General features: G+C 32.1%; 1 protein-coding gene across 5 annotated transcripts in view; it reads left to right on the plus strand.

Annotated features, from left to right (window-relative positions):
• Positions 1-1,572: 1,572 nt before the first annotated feature.
• Positions 1,573-19,445, plus strand: part of LOC127717981 (transient receptor potential cation channel subfamily M member-like 2) — a 77,579-nt gene continuing 59,706 nt past the window's right edge. For 2 of the 5 annotated variants that reach the window (XM_052223852.1, XM_052223853.1), the window contains exons 1-3: positions 6,043-6,235; positions 13,602-13,728; positions 17,137-17,177. In XM_052223852.1, the coding sequence (XP_052079812.1) occupies positions 6,048-6,235; positions 13,602-13,728; positions 17,137-17,177 (356 nt within the window). In that variant the 5' untranslated portion in view covers positions 6,043-6,047. Of the gene's footprint in view, positions 1,698-6,039; positions 6,236-13,601; positions 13,729-17,136; positions 17,178-19,445 lie in introns of those variants that run through there. The other 3 variants (XM_052223854.1, XM_052223855.1, XM_052223851.1) reach the window with 3 other exon arrangements.

Raw genomic sequence — 19,445 nt, forward strand, 5'->3', positions numbered from 1 at the left:
CTTCTGTTATCTATTCTAACATCGGACTCGGACTTCTTAAAGCTGAGTTTTAATGTGCGTCGTGCTGTGTGTTTGTTTATTCCACATTCGATAGAGGCATAGGGGGAGGGTTGAGATCTCACTAAACATGTTTGACCCCGCCGCATTTTTGCGCCTGTCCCAAGTCAAGAATTTACCTCTAGTCTTTGTTAGTCTGGTATGTTTTATTAATTTTGGTTCATTTATATGCGTCTGAGTTTAGTGTGGCGTCCATTCTCGCTAAACTAGTATACATTATTGCTTAGGGGCCAGTTGAAGTTCGCCTCTGGATGCGGAATTTTCTCGCTGTGTTGAAGACTCAATAGTGGCCATGGGGTGTTTTCTGCTCTGTGGTCTGGTCGTTGTCTCTTTAATCATTCCCCGTTTCCATTTTCCATTTTATTTTAGTTTGAAAAGAGATGAATGAAATTATACTTTTTGTATGATAAAAAATAATGTTATTTGTATACAGGATAGAATGGTAACCGACAAGGTATTGATAACTTCGATTTGCTCTTTCCGAAAACAAAGTTTTGTTCGTAAACAGTAATGAAAGTAACGCTATGCAGTTTGTTGAATATATAATGATTAAGACTTTTAAACTTATGAAGTTTTTGTGTACACTTTTCATTGTAATAGCCAAAATGCATTAAATCCTTAATCAATGGCTACAAACCTCCCTGATATTTGTTTTTCTTTTTTAAATGTTATTGGTCATGTTGGTAAGTTATCATTTTAAGTGGAACAGTTTTATTTCGTTGTCAATGGAAACCGTGTCCTTAATGATACAGTAAAGTAAGTATTTATTCATCTTGTGAATATGTTTATATTTTTAGCTTACGAGTCATTTACGTATTCTAGCGGAAAGTTTACGGATAGTTACGTTTTGGTGCGAACGGTACACGTGGGGTTAGCGATACTTATGGATTATTTTTTACTGAAAAATCAATCCTTCGACAATCGTTAGAAGATTTGTGACATGTCAAAAACTTGCCGCTCATTTCACGGAACCTTAAGAATGTCTGCGAGTTGTTGCGAGTTCTGACGAGTTATTACCGATCCAAGCGAGTTATTTACTGAATGCTTGCGACTCTCTACGAAGTAGCGATCCGTAAGGACTCGTGAGAAAAAAATCTGTGTATGTGAAAGGGGTATTAATCAGTAAACTTTGCTTAGTATAAATAAGTTTGATTTATACTGTTCGTAAATGTATGTAATCCATATAATTGTTTTTATAGATGAATTATGTCTTGGTTTCCCTTTAAATCTTATATATTATAAATTTGTAACATAAAGCTGTTGTAAGACGAAATTAACAAATATCCAATGAACTATATATTTGCAAATCTAGACTTAGTAACTGGATACAATGTATGTTCATGAGATATTAACAAAAACTATTTTGTGCTAACAGACGTTTAAAGAGGACAAGGTTTTTAAATAAATGTAAATGGTGCACATTTGTTAATTGTGCATACTTTAAATTAACAGTGTTCAAAATATTTGACCATAATTATTTCAGAAAAAGTAAATATTTTCGGTTTAAATTAAACATGTTAAATTGTGGATTGCATCTGACTTTAAATTCACGTTAAAATCTTATTTTGATGGAAAAGTACACACTACAATGTAACTTATAAGATGTTTTTCATACAGATAACTTGATGATGTGTTAAAAAGTGAGTACCTTTCGAAATCATTATTATAAACCGTATTTGCCGTTAACGGGTTTACTTTATATCTTCTACACTATTTTTAAAGGTATTAAATGCACTTTGTACATTTTATTTATAGATAAATACATATTTACTATTAATAGCTTGTAGTCTGCAAACATATTTTAAGTACAATTCTTACATTTGCTATAATAATAAGAAATGTATTACCATTGTCAATGAGAAACCTTTTTATTAAACACAAACGTACAAAGTTGGTGAACAATAACAGGTCCGCGTTTGACATTCAACAATCTATAAAAACCTATTTCATTAAGTTCGCTGTAAAAAGGCCCCGGTTTGCATAGTTAAAAAAAACAACATTTTCTGGATGCAGATATAACACGAAATTTATATTGGGAACCTTATGATGTTCAGCATTTGCTTTTAGCTCGTGTTCGAACGGTAGGTTTCCACAAACTCCTCTGCACATAAAGTTGTAGGTACGAAAATACGAAATTTTGTTTTATCTTGGTTACAGTTCTCCTATGATACTTACGTCAAACAACATTGTCATTAACTGCTTTGTGAATAGTTTGAAATACAAATCACTTTTCCACAGTAATTGATCTGCTTTAAAGTCGTCTTTATATCCATGACATGATATCGTTTCAATAGAATAATTTTTTATCAAGCAAAATAACACTTTATACATTTCGTGCATTCATAGCCCTTTTCCGGTTTTACCTTTAATCAAGAACGCGCAAAACATAACATTTGAAACCAAGATTTGTATAAATACATTGACAAATTAATGGTACGAGATATATGACCAAAAACAGACCCAAACCATAACTTCTTTCAGTAAAAACCATAACCTCATTCAGTACAGATCAAATTTGTTACTTTTAAAATGGTTTACAGTTTAAAAACTGCCAACAAAAAAATATGCTAAATCAATCATGTTAATTCCCTGCATAAAGGATACTGAAAATGTATCATAGTTTACTTTAGATGTGTCCCATGACGTTATCTTTTAGACCAAGTGATTATGAAGTGTTTAGCTTCTTATTCCCAGAAAAGTTTACATTATCCTTTAGGCTTTCAAGATTGTCTTTTAATGTGTTCATTTTCTTTGTGAACAGTGTGCAAAAGTTGCAATTTGTTAAGTTTAAAATAAAGAACATTATGTGTATCTATATGTTGGTATTATAAACATTAAAAGCGTCGTTGCTTATGTTTTCCGCCACCAGAAATCGACAATTTTTATTTTGTTTGTTGTATTAGATGTGTTCCCCAAATTGACATATATATATATATATATATATATATATATATAATGAGTATTTTGGGTCAACATATGCAGTAAAAATCTGAGAGAATTGCTCAAGTTTCATTATACCAAACATTTCTTGAATATGTTAGGAATTTATATGAAAGTACAAGAAGAAAAGGTTGAAACTTGATCTTATTGTAAGAGAATAAAAAGTAATTCACCTAACCATTCAAGTTTTAGTTATTTCTATCATATTTCTAACTTATCATGGTAAGCCATAGGAATGTAGTTAAAAGTGACATATTGATGAGTTTATACTGTATATCGAATCTGTTAGTTTTTACGAAGTCATTGTAGTCTAGAAGAAGGAGACCAAACTTTTTTTATTTTTATTGTGTCCCCAATAGTAAATCGTCTCTTAATGAATACATTTATTTTCTGTATAAACTTGACTGTAGTAAGTTTAATGAAGAGCATTTGTTACGCTCCATCTCTCATTGCTCGGCTATGAAATGGTTTACTTTTACAAATTGTGACTTGGATGGAGATGAAAGAATTTGTCGAAATAATTCCGATTTTGGAATCCTTGCTTGTATCTAAACTTGTATAAAGTTGGGGTCAACTTCACGTGATCAAACTATTTACAGATTGAGTTAATTTATCGATGCATAAATTGCAATTAATTTTGTTATTCTATAGATGAATAGTCGAAAATTAATGAAGAACATTTTTGAAGGAATTATTGTCCTGTACTGTTAGGGAAATTTATGCCTAATCTTCGATCTTTTTGGTTTCCTTCCTTACACAGTTCGAACCATTTTTGGTCATCGTTGTCATGTTTTCAGTAAAAATCATTCAGTCAGTTTTGAATAGTATGTAGTTAAACAATGTTAAATTGATTTTTTTTTATTATTGTTCTTACATAAATGATTTAAACATCTAATACTTTCAGTTCAATAAGCATGTTTTAGTGCTATTAATGGCATATAAACAATGCCTGATATTGGGAAGAGGATTCCCTTGTCATGTTGCAAATATTTTCAATAAAATATCTTTATTATTTCCGCTCATGTTCCTTCATTCAATATTGATGGTATGACACATCATACAACTGCTTGCCTCCGGCACACTTTAACTGCAAAAATTCGAGTAAATCTTACAAATTAAGACACACACATTAAAAAAAAAAACGTTTTTCGTCGTTTCTGTTGGTGGTTTGAAAGAACAACCACTAAAGCATCGTCAATTTTGAATTGGTTTTGAATAGTCGACATGAAAGTTTTTAAAAGTCAGATACAAAATGATAAACTACATAGTATATGTAATGCAAATATCTAATAATATTTAACAATTATCTTGAATTGTACACATCATTGTTTAAAAACTTTCCACACGAATAGATTTTTAAAAAAGAATGTTTCACCGAGAACAAGGTCATATATTTTCTGTCAGAAAGTATTATAACATTTAAATAACAAAATTAAAATAAGAAGGTTTTATTCTATCCAATATTGCTGACTATACATTTATTTGTTTAATAGACATTTTTACAGTAAATCATAATTCATATATGTTTTTTGTTTACTGTGTTGTCAAGCCGTCTCACTTTGTCATGTCGGGGCCTTTAAGGGATAAAAAATATTTAGAACAATAATAAATAAAACAAATTATAATATTGGTTTATACATTCCTTATATTAATATAACTTTATAGTATATATTTGTTCCTTTAATTGATTTTTTCAAGCACCTGAGATCATTCCCGGTTTTTTGTGGGTTCGTGTTGATCAGTTTTAAGTTTTCTATGTAGTGTTGTGTGATCAAACTTGTTCGTATTGTCGTCCTCTTTTTTCGCCATTGTGATATCAGTTTCTCTCGCATTATGAGTTTTGCATATCAATTTGTATCTTTCACCTATTTTTTGCAAGCACTGTGCCATATATGTCTCCTTCTAAATAAAAGGACTTTTTTGAATTAACCTGATCGTTTTGAATAACACGTAACACCATGAACACGTATGCAAAGAGCCATTTGATGTGTCTGCTGCTATTCCTACATATACCATTTTCTATTTCAAATGTACGAGGTTCATCTATCATGTATAATGTAAATAACATAAGGAAATGTATGTTTTTATTTCACATATTAATATAATATCAATTGTATTGAAAATGAGAGGGTTTTTCCCATTATAACTGATTTGTTTTCGACGTTAATCTTTAACATAAGTTAAAGTCTGATACAGTGCTTGACCAGTCTGAAACAGTCGTAATTCATTCTCGACCTGTATTATATCCGTTCTTTATATAAGAATGAGCATGTGTGATATGATTACCAATGAGACGAACTATCCATCAGGGTTCAAATGAGATAAAAGCAATCATAGACACCGTACAATGAGAAAAACTCATACCGTATAGGTAGCTATAAAAAGGCCCCATATGGAAAATATGAAACAATTCAAACGAGAAAACAAACGGCCTAATTTATACAATACAGTTTACGAAACACAAATTACACAAACTCGAACTAACGACAAACACTGAACTTCAGGCTCGTGACTTTGGACAATATGTTTTTGAGCTTGACCTGTTTTAATGGATAAACCATACTTGAATTAAGGGTTAGAACTGTACTTGTACTAGGCCAGATTCTATCTATTTCATTAATCTAAATTGTGTTATTTACTATCATCTAGAATTATACAATTCTTCTCTATGGTTTTTCATACTCTTTAATATTTTAAACAAAATGCAATTAGGACTTGTTAGTGTGTCAATGTATTTTTCTTCAAATTTATCCATAATAAGAACAATTCGTACAAATTATGAATGGAACAACATATTCAGTGTATATTTGGTTCCTTCATGTGGAGTAAGTATTTCGTGGGTAGGTGACTTTAAACGAATATGCTGTATTATCTATATGTCTATAATGTCTATATATAATGTTCAAAACATTTAATTACATTACTTTGCAAAATGATTTTCACACAACAGGTACTTCATTTCAACACAAAAAAAGATAATGCATAATTCTATGTAGAATTCAATCGCTAAATCTATATTTTTACGATAGTGTATAGATTACAGGGCTGATATGCATAAATTACTTAAGTTAAGATTTGTTCCGAACGGACGGATTTGTCTACATGTCTCACGATACATTAGTACTACAATTGGATGTCTTAACTTAAATGGTTTTATGCATATCAGCGCTGGTCTCTGTATTAAGTTAAGACAAATATACATATTTTTTAAGGACTTTACCAGATTGACAGCCAATAGGTATGTATTATTCAAGAAAATGGTCATATAGATATATATCACTACATCTTATGAAAAACAATCCCATTTATCACATTTCATAAAACCGTTGCATACACTATTTCGTGTCCACTGTTCAAAGATCTTTTTAAAGGAAAGTGTTATTTTTTTATTAACATTGACTATTCGCTCCCAATCTCCACAAACAAGGTACAAAGTTTAATTGAATACAATTCAATTGAAATTAACAGCCTTAAACTCTTGCAAATGTAGCAAATTGATACCATAACAATGTCACAATTAAAGTAACCACTCATTTGATGATTTGAGCATGCTGAATGAAATTTATTTGAATTAACGGAAACAATTCTAGTTATACTATATATGAATATGTACTTAAATTAGATCTAGAATGTAGTATGGTGATCAGTACACAATTACCTTGGAGTAGACATCTTTGGTCTACACTTCGGCTTTTTCTAGAAAATAAGGAAGATTGGCATCATGCTTCCAAATTGTTGCAAGATATTGAAGATGGCATTCAACCAGTTTAACCATATTTTTAAGAGCACACTCTGGTGGCATTCAGCTTTTTGGATTACGCTTATCTTTCCGTGGTCTCTGTTTGTTGAGCTTCTTGTAATGTCACTGATGCTGGGTTGATATTAGCTGGACAGTACAATGTTTTACAATATCCAAATAAATGTTTGTTTCAAATGATGCTAACGTTATGAAGTACATTGTTTCATCTCTCTTGTACTATCAATACTTTGTAGATAATGCTAGTTTTCAAGGATGCTTGTTACCCATTTCTCATGAGATATTTAATAGTATTTTGGAATAAAATCATTTCCTCCCATTGCCAAAGAAAGTGCAATTTTCTTTGTAAAGTTGCCAAATCTTTTTTCCAAACGGGATATAATTTCTGTAATATCATACAGATCCGGTTTAGCTTTTTGCAACAAAACGGGTGTCTTAAATGATACATCTTCCTTTCTTGATCAAAACTGTAATAGAGCAAACAGATGTATCACTACACTACCAATGCCACCAGATGTTATTATGCTTATAACGGACTCTAAGATATTGGAAGTCTTTTGTAGTTTTACTCTCGTTCCTGCTTTCAAGTCATCCGGAGTGAAGCCATATTATTGTCTCACAAACAGTCATGTGCCTTATACTTGGACAAAGACGCATAGTCTTTCCTATCACGGCATTTGATACATAAGCTATGCAGTCTTTTCCAGATGATACTGGGGCTTGAAATTTGACTCATGCAAATTAAAAGAATGCACATTTTATACGTTTGCCTATATCAGTTTGAACTTTATGTTTATGTCACTGCATAAGAGGCCAAGACTATTCAGATGCTCTTCAGCATCCTGTAATTGGAGACCCTCGAGAGTATACAAAAGAGTTTTAATGATGGCCATTTTAATGCCTGTACACTTTTCCAATCCACTCTTAGAGCGGTCTGGTTTAACAAATGCCTGGCAAGTTTCCATATTAGAGCTCATGCAATCAACTACAAATTTTGTTGATTTTTTACCAGTGACTTACTCTTTCTTTTGTTTTCCTCAGCTTTTGATTTTAGGATTATTCTTTTTATCTTTGAAACTCGAATCGTTGTCCCTTTTGACGATTTCAATATACTTTTATCTTCTTTGATACAATCTACTGCTGACAGATCTGAACATTCTTCTCTCTTAAATCCGAAAAGCTCTTCCTCAAAAACATATTTTTAATCATATAATCACTTGCTGATAAGAAATATTTATCAAGAATATCATCTGGCAGACTGATACTTAGCGGATCATAGATGTTTCGCACGTCTCTAATTTTTTTCAAATGACAGAGCACCCATTGGAATGATCAGCTTTGAAACAAATATTACACATTTCAGGTATTTGTTTTGATAGCTCAATCTGTAGTCTTTTGACTTCTTTGTCCTCTCCTTGAAAACTTGATCCCGACTTAGCGCTTGTGTTGATAGATGCAAATTAATTTCTGCTTTTTGTGATAGAAGAGTCAGTCTGTTGTAGTCTGTTATCAAATTTGTGTGTCCTGCTTTCAGAATATTCCAGTATGTTTTCAAATTCCTGTAGCCTGCTTTCAGATTTACTGTCTTCTTTGAAAGATGACTAGCCTTCCTTATTCTTATACAACAAGCGTGAGCGAACTCCTTCAACTCCAGAAAACTGATCTACTAGTAACAGTTGAAGTATAACAGATTCCATTGTAGAACTTGGTCTTAACCCCTTTAGAGCATCTCTGTGATTTTTTGCGCGCTGATTATCAAGAGCTACGTTTACTTAACCGTCTTTGGGAGGCGTTGAAAATAAAGTCTCTTTTTTTATTTCTGGCGATGAGTTCCTACTAAAATGTGGGCATGTAGTAGATCAACACAAAAGGTTGCATATGATTTTGCCCCGTTCAGAAATGAAAACGGCAAGAAAGCTTTAACAGCTGCTAAAAGAAGACTTTATCCATCATTACCAATAACTGGTTCCGCTACAGATATAGCTATAATTTCATCGCATTAATTTGAAATGTCATCATGAAAACAGAAAACAGGATTTTTACTGCTGTCTTTCTCTATAAAACTTTTTAACGATCCGCCCCATTCCAATGTGTCTATACAACCCAGTTTGTATGAAGTGAGAGCGTCTTCTTGTTGATCTCTTGTCAATGTAGAGTAAAACTGCATTAAACATGCCAGATGTGATGCTGCAGACAAGGGTCTAATGTATCTAGTAGCTAAATCAGTGTTGTTCATCGTTAAAAATTTGGTCCATTTTTGTGTGTCCTCTTCATCTTTCATGTATTTAAGCAGATGTAGAATCCCTGCAATTATATAGGCACTGATCAGGTTGGTAAAGTTTTATTTCCTTAAATGTAGTACAGGAAAATCAGGTAAACATTGTTGAAAATATTTGTCTTCTTTGATGAATTAAATAAGCAACTTTTGCAATTTCGTGATCAAGAGCAAAAATAATCCTATGTAGACGATTAACTCCATGTAAGCGACCCAGTTTTACAAGTGCATCATACAGTATCTGTTTAAAAGTTGTCAAATCGTCATCCCTTCCTGTTGGTGGTTCAGGATGTCTGCAGAGTAAAGAAGATACTTGAAACTGTGTGATCTCAAATGAAATATATTCATCAGATTTTAAGTTATCTCTTCAATCTTCAATGTATAAGGACCGAAAACGTTGAAGAGCTATAAACCAAAAAGGACTTAAAAATATAGCCAAATCCATTTAAGGCCAACTTTGCCTGAGGGAGTTGAAACCTTACTATCTTTATAATTTCAGAATTTATAAACGTCAGTTTTATAAAGTTTGTTATAAATTATGTAACTACCGAAGTACAGACTACTGAGCTGATGATACCCTCGGGGCCTGATAGCCTACCACCAGAGGTATCGACTTAGTGCTGTAAAAACTGAAAACAACATGTTATAAATTTCATGCGTCCGAAGAGCTTTTCTAGATTTACCTTGATCACGAACGCTCAAAGTCGAATACTTGAAAGCTGAGGATGTATAAGGACCGAAAATGTTGAAGAGCTATAAACCAAAAAGGACCTACAAAATATAGTCAAATACATTCAAGGCCAACTTTGTCTGAGGGAGTTGAAACCTTACTATTTTTATAATTTCAAAACTTATAAACAGCAGTTTTATAACGTTTGTTATAAAACATGTAACTACCGAAGTAATGATTACTAAGCTAATGATACCCTCGGGGACTGATAGGCCACCAGCATAGGTATCGACTCAGTGCTGTTAAAAATGAATACAACACGTTATAAATTTCATGCGTCCGGCGCATTTTTCTGGATTTATCTTCACCAGGAACACTCAAAGCCGAATATTTGAAAGCCGAGGATGTATAAGGACCGAAAACATTGAAGAGCTTTAAACCAAAAAGAACCTAAAAATATAACCAAAGCCATCTAAGGCCAACTTTGCATGAGAGTGTTGAAACCTTAGTTTTTTATAATTTCAAAATTTATAAACTGGCAATTCTATAAAGTTTGTTATAAATCTTGTCCGTACCAAAGTACTGACTACTAAGCTGATGATACCCTCGGGGCTGATAGTCCACCAGCAGAGGTATCGACTCAGTGCTGTAAAAAATGAAAACATTAACTTGGTTACATCATCGATGTGTTGCTCATTTGTATCATCGATGTCTTGTTCATTTGTATTTCTTGTCATCTGGATGAGAGATTGAAATAACTGTTGTGTTATTAGATTTACTGAGTGTAAGAATAATGCCCAATTCAGTTGGCGTTTGAGCTTGTACATAATTTCACTCTCTCTACCTGTCAAATTCAACAAAAGATGCACATGTTCTTTTAACAGTTCAATGCGATTGAAGCAATTGCAGTTCAAACCATTGACGCAGTCATTTAAATGTCAAAGTTTTGTGATATATGACTCTGTAGAAAGACCCCTGAGTGTAATTGGCATGTGCATATTTAGGATTTTTGGTTTTCTCCTCGATCTGGATCTTCATGTGTAAACAAGCGTTCTAAAGTATCCATGAAAAGGATAATATTACAATCTCTCATTGCAATTTTGCGCTCTCTTGGCTCCTCGTTCTCAATAAATACCTATGTAAGAGGGTGCTTCTTCATATATGCATTGTAGTTAACCTTTTCGGATTCTGCTTCTTTCTGAAGCCATCGTTCTGCTTTTTTTAAACTTTGACTTGTTCCACTGTGTGAGGTTATGTCAAATACTGTCTTGACTGAGTGATAATTTATGACAAGCTCTTCAGTGTTCATAAGCTGTAATGATTCTGTATATTTTTTTTATTAAAATATTTAGTCCATTCTCATGTGACATGTAGAGCCTTGAAATCTTTTTTACCAAGAAACTGTCAATATGTTGTGGGTCGGTTTTCGTCAGATGTTTGGAGTTGAAAAATGAAGATGTTAAGATCTCTTTCATTTTCAAAGATACGGTTAGAAACCATCCTTGAAGCAACTGAAAAAATGTTCAATGCAATGGTTTATAAATGAATTCCTGTATATGTTGGTAACATTGAAGACAATAATTGTAATCATCTGTTTCAATCTCGTGGGCTGGAAAGCATTCCCTAGCTCTTTCTTCCTTTGAAACACATTCTACTGACTAGGATAGTTTCCAGTGAAATATTCATCGCGTAAATAAAAACGATGACATGAGCTGTTTTCACTGTTTTTACAGGAATACCTTCGGTTGATTTTTAAATTCTTATAATGATACATATTTCATCATGATCTAAGTTTCCTTTCTCAACAAATACATGCACTACAAAATCATGCCTAACTGTGACTTTGAGATGAAGAACAGCAATAAAAGCGCTGTTCCTTTGCTTATTGTGTGTTCTCATTTTTGCTGTGCATGTACTGATTTTGTATCATGGATGGGTACCCCATATCCTTTGTATTTCTATTGACATACTGATGGCAAACAGTCTACAGTTGCTATAGAATATTCATGTTCTGTTGGGACAAGGTCTCGTATGACTGCATTTATAGAACTGTCTAGTCGGACATAGCTATGATAAGTTCGAACATATTCAAAGCTTTCCTTCATTAGCTCATCGTATGCCTTCTTCCTTTCGCAATTTAAGGTTATGTTTTTAAAACACGGCTCTAATAAATCTTAAAACTTTGTTTGGTCGTCTGTAAATTTTACCAGTACATGAACTTAAATTTTAAAATATCTTCATATTCTAGTGAAGTGTCATTGTTTTCCTGCCAATGATACTCAAATAGGAAAGTTTTATCCACTCCATTTCTGCATATTCATGCTTTTGATTTGTTTTAAGTGTATAAAGGTCATTTTACTTTATGTCAATTTGTAAAAGACATGGTTCAAAATTGCTTTTAGAAATTTCTTCATAAATGGTGAAAATTGACAAATCTGAATGCGCTTTATTTGGAATAAGTAGTTTTGTTCATGATTTCATCAAATGTTGTTCTGCAGATTTGTTGTTATACATAAGGATTGAAAAATTTATATCTTGAAAAAATTTGTCTTAAATTTTTTTCATTAATATTTATGTATGATAAAATTTTTCACTTACAAATGAAATATTGCATTGTCTCCCTTCAAACTGTTTCTTCTTTTTTTCTCTTTGTTTTTTTTTTTCTAACAGGGAATTGATCTTTTGCATATCATGTACACATAACATGCTTCTTATCGTGATATGACCAGTTACATATGGTGGTAATCATTATTAACTTTGACAACTATTATATTACATACTAAGTTGATAATTAGCAGGAGGGATAGCTAGTGTCTTCGTTTGAGCAGAATGTTTGCTCCCTAAGCCGTAAACTGTTAAAACGACGATTTAATATCAAGTTAATTGTATACCTTTTAACAATACAGTGGCTAAACCTCTTCTATATGGACAGCCACCGACAATCCTAACCACAAGTTCGTACTAAAGCAAGACCTATTTAGCAAAAAATAAAGCTAAAAAGGCACCAAGGGAAACCAGAGGTATTTAAGATATTTTAAGAACCATTACTCCTTGGCAACGAAATGAAAATCAACATGAGAAGAAAAGGGATTGCTAAAATGTATACATTCAAAAAAATTCTTTTAAAAGTCTTTGGGTTGCTTTTGTCCATGGTCGCATGTTTTATTTACAGATACTCTAAATCTCCTGTTTTTTTTTCTCGTTATGCATAAAAGAAAAAAGTATGTGTATCCGAAGAACCCTATAACATGATTAAGTTTATCAAAATTACTACAAAACCTTCAATAAATTCCAGTGATGTAATCTGAAAACATAAATTAAAACAAACTACAGTTGACTTTAATGAAAACGACGAAGATACAAACAGTGGTTTATAAACGACTGATGAGCAACACTAACCTATTAAATCTAGGAAAGAACTCAGTTGCTCCGGGAAGGTAAGCATTTCCGACTTAGTGAAATCCATCGTGGTACTCATTGCAGGTTAACATTTGGGGTCAACTAGGAGATGCAAACTCCAGATGCATTCGCTGCTAGAATGATGTTACACAGAAATGAAACGTTTCTGGATAATTGATTTAAATGTAACTTCATAACATAAAAGATTTTCAAAATGGACAATTAGAACCTGTTTAGATTCATTGGTCTATGAAAAAATCAATCCCCACACCAATAATGAACAGAAATCAATAAAACAGACTTTAAAATACAAACATAGCACAAAAAGAAATCCTCAAATACCTATAGTTAAGATTTCTAGAGAACAACAGCGATGAAATATGATTCCTGTGTACATTTCAGTGTCCGAACATAATGCAAAGAGAATCGATTTTAATTACAAATTCTGGTACAGAATAACGCTGATTGGTTTAAAGCCTTTTTGTATTTTTTTTACAATGCAGTGATCGACTCAAAGTGTCAAATATGACCAGCTTTGAAGAATCAGTGAGATTTAAATATAGACAGAGAACTGTCCCCCCATTCTCAATTAAGAGTGAAAACCAAACAGCCGTCCCAAGGAAACAAGCAGTAAGTTATCTTGATTAAATTTTTATCATTTTTCTAATTAATGAATATATGCAATGTTAGTCTATTTACTTTTATTCCAAGGTAATATGTTCTTCAAATCAGCAATAGTGGTTAAACATGTTAAAGATAGCAACATCTAAAAAATTACAGCACATTTTTGTTTACATATTATTATCGAGTAATGCAATTTGAGGCGCATTAGGGATATTGGCTCAATTTAATTTGTAATGAATTAGACAGAAAATTTACCCATTCTTGATTTTACCGGACGTGTGTACATTCAAGTCCATCAGGTTAATGTATGTTGTCACAGCATATACAGGATAATCTATTAAACAAATTTCGAAATTCGTGTACCCACGAACCTCACAGTATGGTTTTTTGGAAAATTTCTCTGTTTCTTTTTTTTATTTTGGTGATGACATTGACACACGATAGACCAATAAACATTGAACTAACTTAGATATATATTAGTTCACATAGTCCGAAACCTAAATATGTAGGTTGCTACACATCTGAACACCCTTTTCTTGAATATGGGTGGTTGCGACGCACTTTTGACATATCCGTGATATTTTTAAGAATAATTTACCTTACTATCAAACAGTAGTTTTAATCCTCCTGAACATGTATCTAATTAGATTTATGCTTTTATCTATTACCATTTCTGATACGATAGATAACACGGAATAAAGGTCATCCATTATTTTTGAACTTGTATGACAAACATTGTCAATAACCTATTCATTTTATTTCCGTTGTTTTTGTTTTTTAGATATTTAAATAACATGGACAAATTCATTTATCATATGATAGTGTTTAGTTCCCATATCAATCATCTTAGTACTATTTATATTTTATATTAAATTCAAAAAGGGTTGGTTGCAAAAGTTAAAATTGGTCCATGAAGACATGTGTATAGTATAAATATGCTTCGGAAAATTATACTTATTTAAGTTAGATTTTAACGTTGTATTGTCATCTCCACTAGTCTCAGCCATGTTGAAATATCTGCAGAAACTACACAGAAAGAGTCAGTTTACAAATAATTTACAACAACAAAATATCTATCCTCAATCAAGTATTTATGGGTAGGAAGATTGGTTATCTGAGCTTTGGGTCATCATAAAGGGTAGTTTAGAAAAAAAATCTCCCCGTTTTGTATATTCGTTCAGTCGCAACATTAAACCTAGAACTATACATACGTTTAAGGTCCTATTTTGACCAATGGTAATGTACATTATTATAGATTTATAAAACACGTGGCTGTTAACGTGACTAAGGTTACAACGGTATGTGTATCAGATAAGAGGAATAAATACATTAAGTATAATCTCATTTTGCATCAGAATTGCTACAAAGTAGTTGGTTTTTTTCACTCCTAAACTCCACAAAGTTTACGGGAAACCCAATTGACCTGGTTTCAAAGGGAACCATGTCAAGACCAATGATTTAGCATTTGCCTTAATTAGCCACGTTATTGTATGGTTAGGCTAAGATTCACGAAAGCGGCGATCTTGTGTATCAACCCCCTTTTTAAAAAATACGGTCTTTAAAAATTACTGGCTATGAATACATACATACATATAACATTGTTTCAAGATATACAAGGGCTGTGTTAATACATGTATGCACTTGTCTAGATGTTTAATTGCATTACATCTTTTGGCAAATACACCACTTGTAAGTTTAGATGGCGCCAAGTAAAAACTTCATTTTAAACCTCTCGGAGGGTTTTACAGTAATTTTACAAATTCTCCCCATGATGAAAAATGCAAATCATGAAAGATTATTTGACCATCATTATCACTGTACGAACAAACTAAAACAATATATTCAGCAAGCACGACCCAGGCATACAAATTAAACAAAATTTTGAAAGTAAGCCGTAATCGGGTACACGCTTAATTTATACCATACAACTCTATCGAAAATATTATGATTTCACCTTTCAAATTGATAGACACCTAGTTTTTAGTTATCTGTTAGTTACTGACAGTACTTCAGTTATTGGCTCAAAATTAAAAACACAACTACATACATTTCATGTGTCCTAGGCGCTTAACTGGATTTACCTTCATCAGGAACGCTCAAAGCCAAATATTTGAAAACCGTTTAAAACTATACGACCAAAAGCTTAAAAAAGCAAATTCCATCTCCGGTCAACTTTGTCTATGGAAATTGACACCTTCATTTCTTTCTTATAATTTCAAAATTTATAAACGGACAATTTCAGAAATGTTTGTTATAAATCGTGTCAGTACTGACTACTGAGCTGATGATACCCCCGGGGACCGATAGATTAACAAAGCAAATGCTCTGCAGCTTATCAAGTCTATGATATAACGTTAATCAGTGAACAGTAATTATTGATCAACATACAATTTAATGTTTAAAAATAAAAAAAAAATAGATTTTGTAAAGGATCTTCTATAAAATAGACATAGCACAATCCGAATCAGTGAACAGTAATTATTGATCAACATATACAAGTGAAAAAGTAACGATACACAAGTTTGAACTCCAATTTATCATAAAATATAATAAATAGGAAAAACTGTAAAACTATCCAACGAAAAACATTCATTTGCAAAGCAAATGCATATGATTAAAAGAATCTGACTAAATTGGGAAGTGAGAAAATACCGTGTTATTGAACACAGGGGTCACATTTATTTTGCGGAAAATGATGACAAATGTCGGCACTTAATTTCGAAGATGAGAATAAAGTATTCAAAATTTAGGCAGACCATGTTTAAGTTAAAGGTTTTAGATTGTTATATTGATTTTCGAATATTTGGGTGAAAATACGATTTTTAAAATATCAAAAATTGCAAAAAAAAAAAATTCGCGTATTTGCCTTAAATCAAAGGTTCTGATAAAAAAATTAACACTCTGTAAATATTAGACCAATTGGGCAATTATTTACCTTGGTACAGTGTATCCAATTTTATTTTATATGGAAAATACATTACCTTGTATCGTTTCTTTAGTATACAATTTAATATTTAAACATGTTAAACATTTAAAAAAAAAATTGTAAAGGATCTTCAATAAAATAGACATAGCACAATACGAATCAGTGAACAGTAATTATTGATCAACATACAATTTAATGTTTAAAAATTTATAAAAAAACATTTTGTAAAGGACCTTCCATTGAATAAACATAGCGTTTGATTTTGTCAGTTTTCATGGTCTTTCAATTTTTGTTTTATACTTTGGAGTTCGGTAATTTTGTGATTACATTTTGTACAGTAACAAAGAATGAATACGAATGTCTCTACATCCGCAATAGAATGACGATATAAGCAAAGTCCTTTGTTTTAAAAAGAAATGCATAATTACAAATACACTATACAGTTACAATGAATCAGATGATGCAATAGTCAATCTTTTCTATTTCAGTTTGTATTGGATACAAAGACAATACGCAATCACCTTTATTCGTGAGTTGAATACTAATATAATAGATTTCAGAAAATCAACTGCTATCATGTGATGCATGTTCATTGCACTGTCTTATTGTAAAAAAGTCAATTTCACGTATATTTCGTATGGACAAGTTAATGCTGAGTTCATGTGAACATAATGAAGTCGTAGTCTTACTTTGCAGTGGCAAAATTAATCAAGGACAAAACTGAAAATGGAAATGGGGAATGTTTCAAAGAGACAACAAACCGACCAAATAGCAGAAAACAGCCGAAGGCCACCAATGGGTCTTCAACACAGCCATAAAATCCCTCACCCGGAGGCGGGCTTCAGCTGGCCCCTCAACAAAAATGTGTACTAGTTCAGTGAAAATGGACGTCACACTAAACTCAAAAACATATAAATGAACTAAAATTAAATAAACACACAAGACTAACAAAGACCAGAGGCTCCTGACTTGGGACAGGCGCAAAAATGCGGCGGGGTTAAACATGTTTTGTGAGATCTCAACCCTCCCCCTATACCTCTAGGCAATATAGAATAAACAAATACACAGCAATACGCACAGTAAAACTCAGTTTAAAGTCCGAGTCCAATGTTAGAATAGGTAACAAAAGAAACTAAGCAAAATGACAATGATACATAAATTAACAAAGGACTCCTAGCAGTTACTGACATGACAGCTCCAGATATCAATTAAACTGATTGAAAGATTATGTCTTCGTCATATGAAAATCAAGCACAATCCCTACTCTAAGGGATTTATTATCATACCATCATAAAATATACGAGAAGAACATAACCCGTATCATGTCAACAACTGGTTTTAGAATAAATGTGTTTATTTCCGATGCAAAGACCCTATGAGTGAATCAATATTAATACCAAAATATGCCATCTTCAATGACCTGACAACAGAATAGCAACTATATCCCTTCTAAATAAGTCTGTTTAAAGGTTTGGATAGCTTTTGAGGTGAATGTCGACATCGTTGTACTTTGTATAGAATATTACCATAAAAGATTGGATGTGAAATACCTGAACGTATACATGGTATAAGATGTCTGCATGTTGATTTGTATTTACGAATGATGCATATTTTATAGGTTATCTGAATTAAGCTCTAAATTTTAATAGTCACATTAATTGTTTTTTGTTTGATTACATCCACGTTTTCTTAAGGGATGGTATATTGTGATCGGGGAATCCGTCCGTCTGTCCGTCTGTCCGTCCGTCCTTCCGTCCGTTCGTTCATTTATGCGTTGCCCTTCTTTCACATTTTATTTTGTAACAACAACTGATCCTGAACAGGTTGACATAATTATGCGAAACTTTCAAGTAAACTGTTCTTTTGCACCGTTTATTTCAATAATTCATATGAATATTTTTGGGGGTTTACTTTGAGATGACACGGACTTTTCTGCACATTATAATACACTCGTCTTAAACCCCATATTACAATTTATTGAAAAGTTATCAAAATCATCACCATATAATGACCTTAAACATTTTTTTATCTAAATTTTTTATATGAATCAGTTTTAGAGTTTCACTCACCATAGCATGAACTTTGCCATTGCTGTATTTGGGGTTACCCATTTTGTATCCGCTATCCGGGATAAATCTGTTATTAGAATGAATTCAAACTTTCTCATAATCTTAACCGTAAACTGGTATTAGACAGCTTCTATCTTAATTTATTTATCACAATCATTTTTGCTCTTTCCATCAGAAAATCATGAGAACACCACAGTACACATTAAAAGAGTATATATAACTAACCAACTGTTTGTTTTACCAATGATTATTGCATTTTATTATTATGAAAATCAAACTGAGATCTGTTTTACGTAAATATACACAGTCTTTACTGAACACGATGATCAAGTACACTATTTATTAAATTTTATTGTTTTATCCTATATTTCAGAAAGAAATTTCATAAAAATAAAACAATAAATAAGGTTTATGAATGAAAATAAATTTGATATAGGATTGGTTTTATTCCTAAGTTTTATTTTGTTCACTTTGTATCTTATTTTCACAATTTGATCAACAATATCAAAATTTGTCAAATTCAATACATTGTCCCGGTAAATTTATGAGACATTTCTCCAAAATTGTACATATCTAGTTATACAACTTTTTGCATATTTTCCTTAATTTAATAGCCTTCACAGAAAGTTACAGATAAATTTATGGCTGCAATTCAGTTAAAGTGAACTATAACTGTTGAAACAACAAAAGTGCTTATGTATTTGTCAACCCGCAATTGATACAATCAG

The sequence above is a fragment of the Mytilus californianus genome, unplaced genomic scaffold (assembly GCF_021869535.1).
Source record: "Mytilus californianus isolate M0D057914Y unplaced genomic scaffold, xbMytCali1.0.p SCAF_10, whole genome shotgun sequence".
Taxonomy (NCBI): Eukaryota; Metazoa; Mollusca; class Bivalvia; order Mytilida; family Mytilidae; genus Mytilus; species Mytilus californianus.